General features: G+C 33.7%; 2 protein-coding genes across 2 annotated transcripts; both read right to left on the bottom strand.

Annotated features, from left to right (window-relative positions):
* Positions 1-5,701: 5,701 nt before the first annotated feature.
* Positions 5,702-8,040, bottom strand: LOC147410357 (trimethyltridecatetraene synthase-like). The gene is made up of 2 exons (XM_086434391.1): positions 7,137-8,040; positions 5,702-6,492 (listed from the first exon to the last, which is right to left on the bottom strand). Exons 1-2 carry the CDS (start codon positions 8,028-8,030, stop codon positions 5,869-5,871), a joined length of 1,518 nt encoding a protein of 505 aa, XP_086290517.1. The 5' UTR covers positions 8,031-8,040; the 3' UTR covers positions 5,702-5,868.
* A 5,442-nt stretch (positions 8,041-13,482) lies between these two features.
* On the bottom strand, positions 13,483-17,476 carry LOC147410356 (trimethyltridecatetraene synthase-like). Its single transcript, XM_086434380.1, has 2 exons — positions 16,541-17,476; positions 13,483-14,291 (listed from the first exon to the last, which is right to left on the bottom strand). The coding sequence occupies exons 1-2, from the start codon at positions 17,441-17,443 to the stop codon at positions 13,665-13,667; spliced, it is 1,530 nt and encodes a 509-aa protein (XP_086290506.1). The 5' UTR covers positions 17,444-17,476; the 3' UTR covers positions 13,483-13,664.
* Between the last annotated feature and the right edge of the window lie 81 nt (positions 17,477-17,557).

The raw sequence follows: 17,557 nt of genomic DNA, 5'->3' as shown, positions 1-17,557 counted from the left end.
GAAAATGACCTTTTTGACTTGATCTAGTCTCTTGTGTTCGGTGTCATATAGTATAAGCTTTGCTACCTAAGTCCCCACTTATATTAATGATACCAAGTATTTTTTTTCCTCTAATGATGAAAGCTTGAGATTAGACAAACACCCACAAAGGATGGCTGATTTCTAATGTTGAAATATCAACCTTCACCAACCCTCTACACATAAATTTCTTATTTGAAACTAGTCCATGATTAATGGGTATATTACATCCTCTAATAGTAGTTTTTGAATGGTTTTAGGAGGGCAAAAATGTCTTTTTATAATTTTTTTTAGTAAGAGAAATTTAATAATATGTGAGGGTAGTGTAGTCAACAAGAATAATAATGTCGGATGCACTTTCATCTTCATAAATCCTTTATCGTTATACATGGGATATGCTTCCTAATTTGACTTCAAGGAAGCAGAGGTGGGGCGTCAATGGATCCGATCCGACAAGGAATCCATTCTGTTTTGGGTCCCAATCGATCTGATCTGATAACCTATATTGGATCATTTTTTAATAAACTACGTCTCGATACAATGGCTACTGGTCCGATAAAATGCGAGAAAGTGAGTAAAATGGATTGGATCACATAAAAACCAATTCGATAACTTTGTGTTTGGTTCGAGGATTTGTGGTCTGATAAGAATCTAAATTGATAAATTATTTGATTGGTTTTAGATTAACCCTACTTCCATAAGATAATGTGTTTGAAAATATATGAATGATGTATATTTATAATATATATTTTACATAATTGTTTCAATTGAATTGGATTGAATTAATTGATTAAAAAATATAGATTTTCAAGATTGGATTGCATCGTATCCGAATGCTAGAGCTTAAAATGACATCGAAATTTAATAAATTTGGTATCAATTTAATATTGGTCTTATTCTAACCCGATCCATTAATAGTCCTACCGACTTGAATTTGGATCATAATGTCAAAATTAGATAAATTACCCAATCCGACAATGATCCTATCCAATTATTATTGGATGACTAGAAAAATGGGCCATGTAAAGATTGGGCCCATTTATAATTGGGTTGGACTTGGATATATTATGATGATACTGAAAGTGGTTTTGACCCAATTCCGATTGGGCTTCTCATAGAGGGAAAATTGGCTATTACTTGTTACCCCCACACTAGATAATTTGCTATAGCCCATTTTCCCTCCACGTGGCATGCCTAGAAGCCTTACTTACTGAGATCGACTATGCTAGCTAGGTTATTCTTTTCTTCTCTAAAACGCTTTCCTTGGTATGTTTAGTTCAAATGGATTACCAATTGTCAATCCCACACCACAGCCCATAAGATCTCATGGAAAACTCAGATAAAAAAAGTCTTTTTTTTTGTTTTGTTTTGGAAAATGCTGAAGTCACTACTCAAAACACTGCACATCACACTGCGCTGTCACTCCAGCACACGAACTCTTTTTTATTTTTATTTTTATTTTGGCTTGGGCTTGATCCAAGGTTCTGAAAATTGAGGGCTATTGAACTCCTAAATTTAAAATTAATCTTTTTTAATTTTATTTTTTAAAGTACATAGAATTTTGTCCTCTACATTATTGTGGCATCAGATTATGTTTTTGAATACCACAAGGTGAACTCAATCACTATTTGAAAACTGAAAAATTTGACAAAAAAATTCAACGGGCTAAAGCCCACAAATTTTAGAAAGCGAAATTAGACGGCCTATGGCTGTTGAAAATTTTGATGATCCCTAATTCGACAGCTTAGAGTCATCAAATTTCTCCCATCCTCCATTAATTTAATGGTTTCGGTTTGTTGAATTTTTTTTTTTTACAATATAAAATTTGACGGCCTTAGACTGTCAAATATAGGCTTTTTTAACGTTGTGACTCATAGTAAAATTTGAAATCTTACTAATGCTAGACTTACTCTAAATAATACATTTTAGAATTGCATCATCCGCTCTTATTTTATAAGCACGAAGTAAAACCATAATCCGATCCCTAATAATACATATGAGAAGGAAGTCGAGGTATGGCAATGGTTACTATTGGGTTCTTTCTAGGTGATTCTTTCATGTCCAAATCCTCCAGCTTCATATCGTTAGGTAATTTCCATATGAATCCATGTAAGAGATTAGCCAAACCCGACATAATCAACTTTATCCCCAATGCATAAGCTGGGCACATCCTCCTTCCTGCCCCAAATGGCAATAAGTCATAATCGTTTCCCTTCACGTCAATTTCCTTCCCAATGAATCTCTCTAAACGATATTCCTCTGGGCCATCCCACTATTTAGGGTCCCTCCCAATAGCTCAAATATTGAAAAATGTTCGAGTCTTTGCGGGAATGTTGTAGGTAACAATTTTGCAATCTTCATGTGCCTCTAGTGGCAATAGCATTGATGCCACTGGATGCGTCCTCATTGTTTCCTTCACGATCACTTCTAATAAGTGTAGTTGTGGGATGTCGTTCTCTTCTACTCATCTCGTACTCTCATGAGAAATCTTGATCAAATTGTATAAATAAATCATAGTTTCATATTCATACCATAGAATTAATTGGAAAAAAAAATTGTTCGGTCAACTGATGGACTTCTATCCCAATGCCATGATCATTGAGATTGTTGTGAATCTAGAGGGCCACCCAATGAAATGGACATTGGGATGATAGTCTATTATATTGGGGATGACGACAATATTAATGTCACATAGTATCATATTTGAAACTGATCCAATTGCTTTTCGAATCGGATCCTTATCACATCAGGTCCTTATTGGTCCCAACCCTAGACAGAAATCCTACATTATAAGATCTAATTTTTTTTTTTTAAATTTGACCCGGCCCGATGTTGCATCAACAATCCTACTCACAATGTGGCAAGTACTTTATCACCATTTTTAACAACAAAACCTACTCTTTGCTAGGGATGATTAACTTAACTGGAACTGCTAAGGTGACTTCCTAATGCACTGCATTCAACACTGAACTGACATGGAGGTGTATATGGAACCATTGACGCTTTTTCTCAAGATACAAGTGAAAAGCATAGAGGGTTCCATGCACACCTCTGTGTCAGCTCAATGTTGACTAACGTGATATATGTCCTGTGCAGTCACTCAAGTATTACTCTAACTATATTTCCGAGAAGCCCTTTTATACTAACTTCCTGGGATACTACACTGAGCTGATGTTGAAGTGTGCAAAGAGCAGAGATTAACCATGCAAGTCAACACCAACAAAGAGGAAAAGATCGCTAGATCAAGATTAAGCCAACCATTAAAAGAGGTCAATCAAGTCAATTCTTATCTCGAGGAGTGAAAGTTTTAAAAAGCCTCCACACATTTATTTTATAAAATCCAAAAATAACCTAATCCATACAAATCAATTGTCGTCCGAAGATAAACCTGACACCCCATCAGGTCCAATGAGGTTTAGAGCTGATCTAGGAATGACCCACCTCTTTAGGGATGGGTTTAGGGCTCATCCAAGTGCAGTCCTAATGTGTTCATTGACAACCACATAAACTACTTACTCATATATATTTTATCGGATTGCATGGTCATGCTTGATTCAACCAAGAAATTTGTTTGCAACTTCTATTTTATAATGAACTACCATACGCTTAGATTGAAACAGATTGTACATTTTCCATGAAAACATCCAAAGGCATCAGTAGACGAAATCAGAGTGCAACAACAAAAAAGAGGATTTGTTGGGTGCACTTAGCCTAGAAAACAAGCCCATCCTATCGGACCAGGCGTATATTTTGTCCCATCGGCTGGATAGGCCTGTTTTCTAGAATCAACAGTCCCATAATCTTTAGTATTTGGTTTGTTAGTCTACCAAATCATGTCCTCTCTCTCTCTCTCTCTCTCTCTCTCTCTCTCTCTCTCTCTATATATATATATATATGGGAAATGTTCAGTAACAAACATTTTGGCAAAACATGGGTTAGAGGTTTTGGAATTAGCTGATTTTTGGTGAGGATGATCTCTAACCCCATCAAAAATGGTTTACAAAAAATGGACGGTCCACGATTTTTCAACTTGTAAACTGGGGCTAGAAGTTTTGGAATGGGCTGATTTTTGGTGATGATGATCTCCTCACCGTAGAGATCATCCTCACCAAAAATCAGCCCATTCAAAAACCTCTAACCCATATTTTGAAAAATGTTTGTCAAAATGTTTGTTGCTGAACGGGACCCTATATATATATATATCCCGTTCAGCAACAAACATTTTGACAAACATTTTTCAAAATATGGGTTAGAGGTTTTTGAATGGGCTGATTTTTGGTGAGGATGATCTCTACGGTGAGGAGATCATCATCACCAAAAATCAGCCCATTCCAAAACTTCTAACCCATCAAAAATGGTTTACAAAAAATGGACGGTCCACGATTTTTCAACTTGTAAACATGGGGCTAGAAATTTTGGAATGGGCTGATTTTTGGTGAGGATGATCTCCTCACCGTAGAGATCATCCTCACCAAAAATCAGCCCATTCCAAAACCTCTAACCCATGTTTTGAAAAATGTTTTGCCAAAATGTTTGTTGCTGAACGGGACCCACATATATATATATATATATATATATACTTTTTACCTACATATGCAAAAATTGCTAAGCCATGCTAGATAATTAATGTTACATGTTTTAAGCCAATCTGCGAGTCCAAATTTTCATTTAACAAAAAATGGTGATTGCATAGTTTTAAAACTTGAAAACTCTTGCTATGAAAACTCTGGCTTGGATGAATCAAATTAAATTGTTAAATAACCTGAAATTCCCTCATCTTCAACATTTAGCCAAATATCTTTGATTTCTCTTTGAAAATCAATAATCTATAATTTGACCTCTTGGTAAAACTTTATACCATCTTTTTTAACTTTAGGATATATTCTCCTTCCACTTTGGTACCGAACGTTTCAGATAGAGTTATTGGGAAATTAGAAGCTGATGGATTTTTTTTGGAGAGAATGGTTTGCTTTAAGAAGGTGAAGTTGTTTGATTTAAAACGAGGTTGAATGGGTTTAAGAGGTAGAAGATGATGGGTTCTTTAATAGAAAAATCAAGGGTTTTCTTTAAGAGGTTGAAGTCGATGGATTGAAGATGAATTAATAATATGTTTCAAAGCTTCAAAATGAATAACCTTGAAATCTAATCAAGTCAAGCTGTCTTGACAAGTTTTAAAAAATATGGAGGAAAGACTAAAATCCAAACACTTAAACCCCTCAATTCATGTTCTTCGATACATAGCTATACTTTTCTCAATACATGTGACATTCTTCAACTCACCGCCATATTTTTGTTTGGGAGTGGATCACATGTAGCACTTTTTTCGTGGAGTGTCATGTTGCGTTTTTCGACAGATGAGAGAGCGCTGCATCAAGAAGAAAAAATCACATTGTTTAATTTGGGACTTCAGTGAACCTCCATCTTCAAATCCTTTGATCAGATAAAAGACAAATTCCTTTACAATTTTTCTTTTAGAATTGATATAGGCCATGAAAAACATGCTACGAGGTCCATCCCCCTTCGATCATATAAAGGGATGAACATAGATATGTTATTATTATTATTATTATTTTTCAATTAGACTATTACCACTCTTATATTCGAAGAATATTTCTTGACTTCTTGTAATATGGACGCCTAATTAACATGATCAATCAAGAGTAATCATAAACACTCTTAAGAATTGTCTCAATTCCATAGCTTATTGTACAAGAATAAAACTTGAAACATAATCACAAACAATAGACACCTAGCTTGGGGATTTGGGCGAGATATGTTGTTCTATGAGGTCAGTCATCTCTCCTCTAGTTGGGTCAACGTCCGAACACCCCATCATTAAAAAAAATAATATTAAAAATAGACATAAGCTGGAAGTCGAGGCTCAACGATGGCAACTAATGGGACCTTTTTAGGTGTTGTAAACCCTAAAGTTTCCTCCATATTGAAATGTTCTGGCTTCATATTGTCGGGCAATTTCCATATAAATCCATGCAAAAGATTAGCCACACTAGATTGGATCACCTTTAGCCCCAATGTATAAGCCGGGCACATCCTCCTCCCCGTTCCAAAGGGCAACAACTCAAAATCTTGTCCCTTCACATCGATAGCCTTCCCGATAAATCTCTCAGGAGTGAATTCCATTGGCCTATCCCACAATGTAGAATCCCTCCCAATAGTCCATGTATTTATGAGCACTCGAGCACCCATAGGAATGTCATAGCCAGAAATTTTACAATCTTCACGAGCTAGGCGTGATAGCATTGGTGACACCGGGTGCATCCTCATTGTTTCCTTCACAATCGCCTCTATGTAGGGAAGGTGTGGGAAGTCTCTCTCTTCTACCCATCTCTCTCTCCCAATCACCCTATTGAGCTCTTCGGTTGCCTTCTTTAAAATCTTGGGATGTTTCATGAGTTCAGATATAGCCCATTCTATTGTCACTATTGAGCTCTCCGTCCCAGCTGCTATCAAGTCCTAAAGATCAAATTAACATCAACGATTTGCATAATCAACCCAATAAACGTCTCAATATAGCTAGCTTAATGTTGAATTGATAAAGTTAAAAAGTTAAAAAAAATACTAGGGAAATCCAATTGATAGAAAAACATAAAAATGGACTCACTAAATATAATTAGGTTGGTCATTCCTAAAAATAATGTACAAATAAGAGATCTAGCTTCACATCCATTTTCTTCTTACCTTGGTATTAATAAGAAAAAAAAAGGGAAAAATGTCATTAATTTTGAAGGATTATTCCCCCAAGGAAACTATCTCATAAAAATAGTCACACATCGAAAAAAGACCGAGGATTCTTCAAACAATCCCACGTGCACGTGCATAATGCACTTTGAGGTGCAATTTGCACTTAACACATACACATTGTCACAAGGAGTTTGAAGATCCATTTTCTAGGTAGATCAAACATTAATATTCGATATTGTCTGTTGGATGAAAGGGATGGGTGTGAGAGTATGATGATTGATTCGGATGTACTTAACCGTCCTAATTCATGTTGGTCAAGAGTTTGCTCCTAGACCGCCAGTTAATTTGAACAATCACATTAAATCTATGTTAGAATTAAATTTCCATAAGGTTATAAATTAATAGGTCATACATACCAATGAGATCGCCTTTACACCCTTCCTTGTGAGCTTAACCTCGAGAGTAGGATCATCAGCCATTTCTAACAACACATCAACATAATCCTTCACACCTTCCCTCCTCACATTGTGTTCATCAATTACATGCTCAAGAAACACATCGATCTTCTTACTCAATGCCTTCATAAGCTTCACATGTCCTTGTAAATCTAATAAACCCATCCATGGTATCAAATCCCCAATACTGAAAACCCCACTTAGCAAGAAAGCCTCATCCAACATCTTCTTGAACTCCACTGGTGTGAAGATCGATGTCTTTGTAACATCCTCATCTAAGTAATTCTTACCAAACACAAGACGACTCATCATTTTGATATTACAATCAGAGATATGTCGCTTTAGTGTAATTTGATTGCCTGATGAGGCGTAAAGCCTATCGATGAGGGTGTGCATCTCTTCTACGCGTATGTAGTGGTGCGATTCGAGGGATTTCGAGCTAAATAGTTTGGTAATACACATCTTACGTGCTTGGCGCCAATATGGTCCATACGAAGACCATAATATGTTGTAGTGGTCGTAATTGAGGTACTTGCCTGAGGTGGTTTTGGGTCGATCCGCAAAGGCGACATCATGGGTCTTGAGAATTTGTTCTGCCACCTCAACTGATGAGGCAATCACAAACAGGTTTGACCCGAATTTGAGTTTCATTAGAGGTCCGTACTTTTGGGATAGTTCGTGGAATGAACGGTGGTGAAGGGTTCCGATAAGGTTTAGGTTGCCGATGATGGGCCATGGTTTAGGCCCAGGTGGAAGGTTTACTTGACGATGAAGACGAAGATGGAGGCCTTTCAAGAGGAGAACCAGCACTACAAGCCATGTAGAAGCATATACAGTCCATGTAGAAATCTCCATCGGTGGTGGAGTTGATGATTTTATGATATTTAAAATATTCGAACTTTGATTTGCTTTATTATTATGGATTTGTTTAACATTAACATGTGCTCCAATGACACACATTAAAGTGCATTAAATACACCTTGGAAATAAGTATATGAGGATAGTTTTGGTAAAAATAAGTAAAAAATTGAAGGCATTTGGGACAGGAAATTAAGTAGGCGTTTGGATAGGACTCCTTGGCTACTTCTGACTCTTGCGGGGAGTTAGAAGTCGTTTGGATGCGTTTGTATGAACTACTCCCTCGAAGAGTTACTCCGCGCAAGAGCAAGAAATTACTCTTTATGAAGAAGTCAAGAAAACCTATTTCTCAAAACTCTTCTTGCGGGGAGTCAAAATCTAACAGTTCGTTTTACCAAAATACCCCTAACTTTATTAATTTTCTATGAAAATATTTCTAATTCATTTGCCCTTAAATCAAACAAAAGAAACATTTATTAATATTAAATTATTTTTTTTTAATTTTGAGTATAATGGATTTAAACACATTATATTAATATTTAATATTTAAAATATTATATTATATTATATTAATATTTATTATATTATATTATATTAATATTTATAGTTAAACACATTATATTAATATTTAATATTTAAAATATTATATTATATTATATTAATATTTATTATATTATATTATATTAATATTTATAGTTAAAATGTCAAAAATAATATAGTTTGAAGGCATATTATGACACTAAAAGACAGTCTGTCAATTTTTTTTTTAAATTTTGAGTATAATGGATTTAAACACATTATATTAATATTTAATATTTAAAATATTATATTATATTATAATAATATTTATTATATTATATTATATTAATATTTATAGTTAAAATGTAAAAAACAATATAGTTTGAAGGCATATTATGACACTAAAAGACAGTCTGTCAATTTTTTTTTTTTAAATATTATGTCATATTTTGTCAAAAACAGTCAGTCAAATTTTTTTTTAAAATTTTAAGTATAATGGATTTAAACATATTATATTAATATTTAATATTTAAAATATTATATTATATTATATTAATATTTATTATATTATATTATATTAATATTTATAGTTAAAATGTCAAAAACAGTATAGTTTGAAGGCATATTATGACACTAAAAGATAAAAAACAATAACTGGTATAATATAAGGGTATTCTGGTCTTTTTTCTAGAAGTCATGAGAAGTCAGTATGGTTCCCAAACAGACTTCCAGCACAAAAGTACTTCTGCCAGTACTTGATAGAGTTGATTGCCAAACGTCATTTCTGCACAGAATTACTTTTCCAACTCCTCCATAGAGTACTTCAGCTTCTGTTCTTTGGAAGAGTAGTTCTGCTCTTGGTATCCAAACAGGCCATAAATTTACAAGGTGTAATTCAGCTTAACGTGTGCCCTTAGGCCACATGTTGACAAAACCCTATTATTATGCAGTGCTTAAATTTTTATTTTATTTTTTTTTTTTTTTTTTTGAGGTTTATAGAAGTTATCGCGCAATTGCCCGAAGGGATCAACTAGCTGCACAGCATTAATCGTTGGTTGCACATCGAACTTGCGAAAATTCTTTTGTTTTTTTATAACGACTTTAATCTCTAGGTTGCAGTTCAATACATAATCTTCTAGGTTTAAAATTTATTTATCTTCCTATAGTTTTGTATTTTTTGCTCGTGATGTACTTTGCTTGTGATTTATATTTCTTGTGATTGATTTTGGACGTCTTCTCTTTGGATCCAATCTAAGGTGGTATAGATTTTTTTTAGAAATTAATATGAACCTATTCTTGAATCCCATCCTTTGGAGTTCTCTGATTTCTGATCTATCCAAAATGTCGACAAAGATATGTTTACTTTTACTTATATATTGTAGAATCATTGTATTTATTTTACTCCTTTGCAATTATTCTTCTTTTAAATAGAACGAATCACAACCACTAAATATTCAAAAAATATATATAAAAAATGACATACATTATATGATCCTTTTGTCGTATGTTGTTGATTTTCTTTAGTGGAATCTTCTTTTTGTTGTTATTATTTATGTGGACATTTTGTTAAGAAAAAAGAAATAATTATAAATAAAAAAATTAAGGTACTGTTTGTTAAATTGAAAAAAATAAGTGCTGAAACTTATAAATGCTGAATTTAAGTGTGGAAAACATTGTTTGTTTAGATGCTAAATCATGTTTGTTACACATTGCTGAAACTGATAAATTATCTTTTTTACCCTTATAATTATATTATATATTGTTTGTATGTTTCAAATGCCTATTTCTTATCAAACGCAATAAAATATATTATTTTTTATAAAATTGAGATACCATTCATTTTTAAATAATAAGTAATACTCAAAATTTTAATTTATAAATAATAATTTTTATTTCTAAAAGCCCACAAATTTCAAATTACAAATTAAAAATAATAATGTCATACAGGTCACCAAAATTTGAGATCAACATTAAAAGAACTTCATTTTAGATGAATAATTTTCGATGGAAATGAAGGATGTGTAATTATAAAAACACCCTATGAATTAATAAGGGCAACTTACACCATAGCTTTTTTTTTTTTTTTTTTGTCTTATATTGGAATAAGCAAATTTTTAGTGAGGATGATCTATATGGTCTAGAGATCATCCCCACAAAAAATCAGCCCATTTTGAAACTTCTAACCCTGTCAAAAATTGTTTCCAAAAAAGAAAATGACGATTTATGATTCTTGAACTTGTTTTGATAGGGTTAGAAGTTTCAGGATGGATTTATTTTTGGTGAGGATGATCTCCTCATCGTAAAAATCATCCTCACCAAAAATCAACTCATTCCAAAACTTTTAACCCATATAAGACAAAATAATTTAGCCATGGTTTGGGTTTATTAATTTGTGGGATGTTTATATACTTATTCATGGGATATAAGAGGTAATATCCTTTTAAGTATGAGGGCATACTTGTTCGTGCCCCAAAAAATGAAAGGCATACTTATCCATGCGGAAAAAAACGAAGTGCTTATCGCTTTAGCATTTTTTTCAGCATCAAATAGTGTTGGATTTTTTTTCACTTATTTTTAGCAATAAGCACTGAAAATATAGAGTAAACAAACGTGTTATTTTGACAAAAAATACTAAAAAATAACGCAAACAAACATCACCTAAGTATAATATTTTTTTAATTATCTTTGGAGTGTAATCATCTAAATGGAGTGCAAGACTAATTTTTAAGTGATGGAGCGCAAATGATGTGCAACCAGTCCATCCCTTGCCCAAAATACCTTATAATATTAACAACTAATTAGGTTCAGATAGGGGTGTCAATGGATAGTTGAAAATTCGAATCCAATTCAAATTCAAATTCAAAAAATCAAATATTATCCAAAAATTTCGGATATCGAATTTGAATTCGGATAATTTTATATATTCGAATCCTTATCGGATATGGATTTGGATATTAGCATTTCGAATCTGATAATATCCGATTCGAAATAATATATAATATATAGTATTTTATTAATTTTTTATATAAATAATATAGTATGTATTATTTTATTTGATTTATTTATTACATAAATAGTATAATATATAACAATTTTTTTTTAATAATAAAAAATTAGTTAGATAAGGAAAAATTATGTTTTTTTTTTATTATAAAAAAATATAAATTATTCAAATTTACATAGAATATTATTCGATATTCGATAAGATAATAAAATTTGAATGCAGATAGAGTTTTAGAACATCCTTTGGATTGAAATTCGAATTCGGATATCAAATAAAAAAATTCTGATTTGGATATTGCGATATCCGAATTGATAAGCATCCGTTGACAATCCTAGGTTAGGATTTGAGTTAAGAGATTGGTTTGGAAAATTTTTAGGGAGGTATTTTCAATTTTATCAAAAATATAGGAGTGTGGAATAATTTCAAAGTGTCATGTGTCTTTAACAAAGACAGCACCTTCAAATTTTGAAACCGACTACCCACTGGTAGGTAGGATAGGTGGGAAACTTAAATGATATTTTGATGAGAGAGAGAGAGAACTTTTCTCTCTTAGCCGCACGTCCTTTATCTACAAATTTTAATTTTGAGATTTAAAATCTTAAAATGATGGATTTTCACATTGTCAACCAAACACCACAACAGTCTTCCAGATTTTATTAAAAAACTCATATTCAAAAATATAGAAATTAAATAATTAAAAATAAAAATTTTGAGTTTGATACATGAAATTAAAAATGGATGGCTACTACTCAAATTTAAAATTAAATTTAATATTAAAAAAATAAAATTTGTGTTTTCGATTTTTTTATCTATTTTAAAATTCTTAGAATTTCTTCCTCTGCAATCTTGTGATATTGGATAAAGAAAAAATCAATGATTCCAACTCATGCCACGTTGGAGAGCATATGTCAGAGGGGTCATTTTTCTTTTGGGACTCACAATGCCGTTCTGACACAATCTTTCTGACACAATCTCCAAAAAGATTGTGTCGGGTTCACTGAGAAATTATCAAATGGATACATTTGCCTTTTGTTTTTTTCTTAAAGTCTGATGTGTTTTGAGAACATGTGACGTGGGGACAATAAGTGTGAATTATTAATATTATTTTTATGCTTTTCACCAAAGAGAGAGTTTTGTTTTTATCGGAGGGAAAACCTTTTGATCTTTGACATTCATCCTGATATTTTGTTTTTATTATTTTCAATACAACTTTTGTTTTGTTATTAGTGGTTACATTCCCAGACCTAGTTTTCTCTGATTATTGTCTCAATCATATGTTATTTGGATTACCAAATAAACCTTGCATATTTTGAGAGAAAATGGGCAAAACAAGTTTGGGTTTATAAATTAATCTAACACATGTAAGAAAATCTAATCTTTGAAGCAAACATGGAGGGAATTTGTTGGTGGAACCCATTTGACTGGATCAACAATTATGGGTTATGTAAAGATTGAACCCATTTTGATTGGGCTGGACTTGGACAGATCATGATGAGGCAGTGGATTTGACCTAATTTAAAAAAAAAAAAAAAATTCTAACTTGATTATGTTACTCGGGCTAGAAACCTTACTAAGGCGGGCACATAGCCATATATGTGAGCGAAAAACATGCTAAAGCCTCTTATTCCACATTATATAATTGGTTATAGCTGAATTTCCCTCTGCATGGCATGCCAAGAAGTCTTAGTAAGGTTGAACAAATGAGTAAATATGTTAGTCAAGCTAGTCCTATTCTTTTGTACATTTTGTTAAGTACAACTGAAGTGGAGAATAACTTGTTCGCATAATTTCTGTGTATCTTTCTGTTTATTGAAGAGACTAGTTAGTAATAGAGTATATATAGGAAAATTAAATAACTGAACACTACCAATTGACATGGTTTCATTTGAATGAAGATGTGCATTGGACAGTTGTGGACCACTACTACATGAATAAGAGTGGGATTGATGATGTGGATTTATTTGTGCTCAAACTATGTGAGCGAATTGTTTTACAATTATGAACGTAGTTTAATCTATAAATATAGCGGAATAGTACATTTTAGAACCATCTTATTTGCTAATCTTATTAATTACTTAATTTATAAGTACGAAACTAAAACATAATCACTAATAGTACATATGAGAAGGAAGTCGAGGCTCGACAATAGCTGCAATTGGGATCTTTTTAGATGTTGAAAGTCCAAAAATTTCTTCCATGTCCACATCATCCGGTTTCATGTTGTTAGGCAATTTCCATATGAATCCATGTAAGAGATTGGCTAAACTTGACATAATCACCTTTAACCCCAATGAATAAGCGGGGCACATCCTCCTTCCGGCACCGAATGGCAATAGCTCAAAATCGTTACCCTTCACGTCGATTTCCTTCCCGATAAATCGTTCAGGAAGAAATTTATTTGGACTATCCCACAATGTAGGGTCCCTTCCAATTGCCCAAACATTAACGAGCGCTCGAGTCCCTGAAGGAATGTCGTAGCTAGCAATTTTGCAATCTTCACGAGCTTCGCGTGGCAATAGCATCGGTGCCACTGGATGCATCCTCATTGTTTCCTTCATGATCGCTTCTATATAGGGTAGGTGTGGGATGTCTTTCTCTTCTACCCATCTTTCTCTTCCAATCACCCTATCGAGCTCTTCGGTCGCCATCTTAAAATTCTCCGGATGTTTTAAGAGTTCAGATATTGCCCATTCCACTGTAACTGTTGAGCTCTCGGTTCCAGCCGCTATCAAGTCCTAAAGATCAATTTACGATAACTTAATTAGCATAATTATTTTAGTAACAAGAACTTAGAACTAGATCACTATTTCCATAGATCTAGATCTTTCAAAAAATTGAAGCCACAAATTATTAGATGGGTCAGTTACTAATGGTAGTGTATCATTGATCAACATCCATCCCAATGTCCAAGCCATTGCACTATCATCGAGATTCGAGGGTTGTGAATCAAGAGGACACCTAATGACATGGACCTTTCGATGACAGTCCATTGGGCTGGGCAACTTATTACAAGATACACGTTGCAGGGATTCAATATAATGTGAATTGTGCACTTGGGACACGTGCAAATAACTCATAAAACCAAGAGCCGTGATGAATACTCAATTTGTACGTGGTTGACGAACGGACATAGGCATAGATATTTTTCTTTGGAATACACAAAGAATGCTAGCTTTTGGTCCACATGCAGTGGACAAATTAAGAAATATCAGATCGGTGGTTTATACTCAAGAATTCGAGCCATGCTCGCCCAAACTTCATCCTATGTTACCAACAAATACCTAATTCGTTGATACTAGTCTGAATTACGAATTGGTATGAAACAGCCAATTTGCAGTATGATTTGTATTGAATTTGTAAAATTAAGCGAACGATGAACTCACCAAATTTTAATTGGGTTCGACTAATTAACATACAAAGTGAAAAAAGCTCATACTCAATGGATCAAAACCGTCAAATTAATGGAGGATGAGAGAAATTTGATGACTCTAAGCCATCAAATCTAGGGAACATCAAAATTTAACTTCCCTGAACTGTTGAAATTCTATTTCTAAAATCCGTGGATCTTAGCTTGCCGAATTTTCCAATTTTCACTTAGTGATACTTTAGTGCGATGTGCAAAACAATTTGGTTCGGTGAACCAAACCAGTTTATTACATATAATAGTTTGTTTATATTTAACTTAAAACTTTTTAACATTATGATTTAACTTGTATATATTAGAATTTGGATTATTATAACTTGTAGGGTGAATTACCATTTCATGAGTTGAAAATGAGTTATTTACGGTTCGGGCTAATTGTTCATTTTAATTATCAAAGTGTGATTACGTTTTCGTTAAAAAAAAAATCATAACGATAACGAATTCAACAGTTTTAAAATGCTCATTTCGCAGGTTTAAAGTGAATATTTTTACTTAACACATCAACCGTGTAAAATTGTCCCTTTAACCCTGTGAAATAGTCACTTTAAAAATCTCCGAATTAGTTATCCTTTATGTTATGGTAATTAAAATGAACATTGAGCCGGAATTGTAAATTCGTCCAAAGTTGATTACTTTTTCGTAAACAAGTTGAATTATATATATATGTGGTGTTCTTTTGACAACATCCTAGATAACATTCTAGACAAATAATTTTTTCTTATATGGGTAAAATTTTTTAGAATGGGCTGATTTTTTGTAAGGATGATCTCTATGGTGAGTAAATTATCCTCACAAAAGATCATCCAATTCTTAAATTTCTAACCCTAGTTTATAAGATGAAGAATCGTGAACTATCAATTTTTACCATTAGTTTGTAACCACTTTTCATGGGGTTAAAAGATTCAGAATTGACTGATTTTTTACGAGGATGATCTATTACATAACTTTTAGCTCATATAAGACAAAACTTTGTCTAGAATGTTGTCTAGGATTTTGTCAAAAGAATGCTACCCTTTATATATATGAAAATGTTTAGCACCCTACTATTTATCTTGCATTTTGCCCTATGTGTTTTGTCTTACATGGGTTAGAAGTTTTAGAATATGTTGATCTTTTGTGAGGATGATCTCTATGGTGAGAAGATCATCCTCACCAAAAATCAGCTCATTCCGAAACTTCTAGCCCCATGTTTACAAGTTGAAGAATTGTGGACCGTCCATTTTTTGTAAACCTTTTTTGATGGGGTTAGAAGTTTCGGAATAAACTGATTTTTGGTGAGGATGAATAGGCCAAAATACGTAGGGCAAAACGTAAGGAAAATAGTAGGGTGCCGAACATGCCCCATATATATGCACATGTAAATTGATCAAGGAAACCAAAGTGAACGAAAAGAAAAAAATTATCTCTACCTATCCTTACTAACCGGATTTATTCTAGAGTGGCAAACCACAAACCTGAATTAGAACTGAGCGAACAAGCCAACCAGGTAACATAGGTTCGAGCCATAATGAGCCATGTTCATGTGATTTAAAATAAGAACAATGAATCGGTCATACGTACCAATGCGATCGCTTTGACACCAGTCCTGGTGATCTTAACCTCGAGATTTGGGTTATTAGCCAGCTCCAACAACACATCAATATAATCCTTCACGCCTTCTCTCCTCACACTATGAGTATGTTCATCAATCACATGTTCAAGAAACGAATCCACTTTCTTACTAGACGCCTTCATACGCCTCACATAGCCTTGTAAATCAAAGAACCCAACCCAAGGTATCAAATCACCAATATTCAACACTCCACTAAGCATCAACATCTCATCCAACATCTCCTTGAACTCCAATGGTGTCAAGATCGAAGTATTCGACTGAGCTTCATCTAAGTAATTCTTATTAAACATAATGCGGCTCAAGACATTAAGATTAACGTCGGATATATGGTGTTTCAAGGTAATTTGTTTGCCTGACAAGGTGTACAAACCATTGATGAGAGCGCGTACCTCTTCGACGCGTATGTACTCGTACGATTCAAGACGTTTCTTACTAAATAGTTCGGTAACACAAAACTTACGTGCTTGGCGCCAATAAGGTCCATAAGGAGACCATAATATGTTGGAATAGTTGTAAGAGGAGTATTTACCCGAAGCGCTTTTGGGTCGATCGGAAAAGGTGAGATCATGGGTCTTGAGAATTTGTTTAGCCATTTCGACAGATGAAGCGATTACAACGGGGTATGACCCAAATTTGAGCTGCAATAGGGGTCCGTATTTTTTAGATAGTTCGTAAATCGAACGGTGGGGGAGAGATCCAATTAGATTTAGGTTACCGATAATGGGCCATGGTTTAGGACCAGGTAGAAGGTTTAGTTGGCGACGACACCAATGGAGATGAAAACCTTTTAAGAAGAGAAGCAATGCTGCAAGCCATGCTGAAGCATATACAACGAATGTAGGTATCTCCATTGGTGATGGTGGTGATGAGGATGCTGGTGGTGGAGGAGATATTTATAAGCGACGGTTCATAGTTTTGAGTTGCGTAATTGTGTAAAAGTTCGGCCGCTGTGTGGATGACTGACC

The sequence above is a fragment of the Akebia trifoliata genome, chromosome 1 (assembly GCF_017979445.1).
Source record: "Akebia trifoliata isolate Shusen 1 chromosome 1, ASM1797944v1, whole genome shotgun sequence".
NCBI lineage: Eukaryota > Viridiplantae > Streptophyta > Magnoliopsida > Ranunculales > Lardizabalaceae > Akebia > Akebia trifoliata.
Note: the sequence above shows the minus strand (reverse complement) of the source record. Positions and strands in the feature narration are given on the sequence as shown.

What these genes read in the sequence shown, in the direction of transcription:
- LOC147410357 (XM_086434391.1), bottom strand. Translation starts at nt 8,030, where the DNA reads ATGGAGATTTCTACATGGACTGTATATGCTTCTACATGGCTTGTAGTG. An exon ending in GTGTAAAGGCGATCTCATTG is followed by an intron (nt 6,493 to 7,136) that starts GTATGTATGACC and finishes TTTGATCTTTAG; the next exon opens with GACTTGATAGCAGCTGGGAC.
- LOC147410356 (XM_086434380.1), bottom strand. Translation starts at nt 17,443, where the DNA reads ATGGAGATACCTACATTCGTTGTATATGCTTCAGCATGGCTTGCAGCA. An exon ending in GTGTCAAAGCGATCGCATTG is followed by an intron (nt 14,292 to 16,540) that starts GTACGTATGACC and finishes ATTGATCTTTAG; the next exon opens with GACTTGATAGCGGCTGGAAC.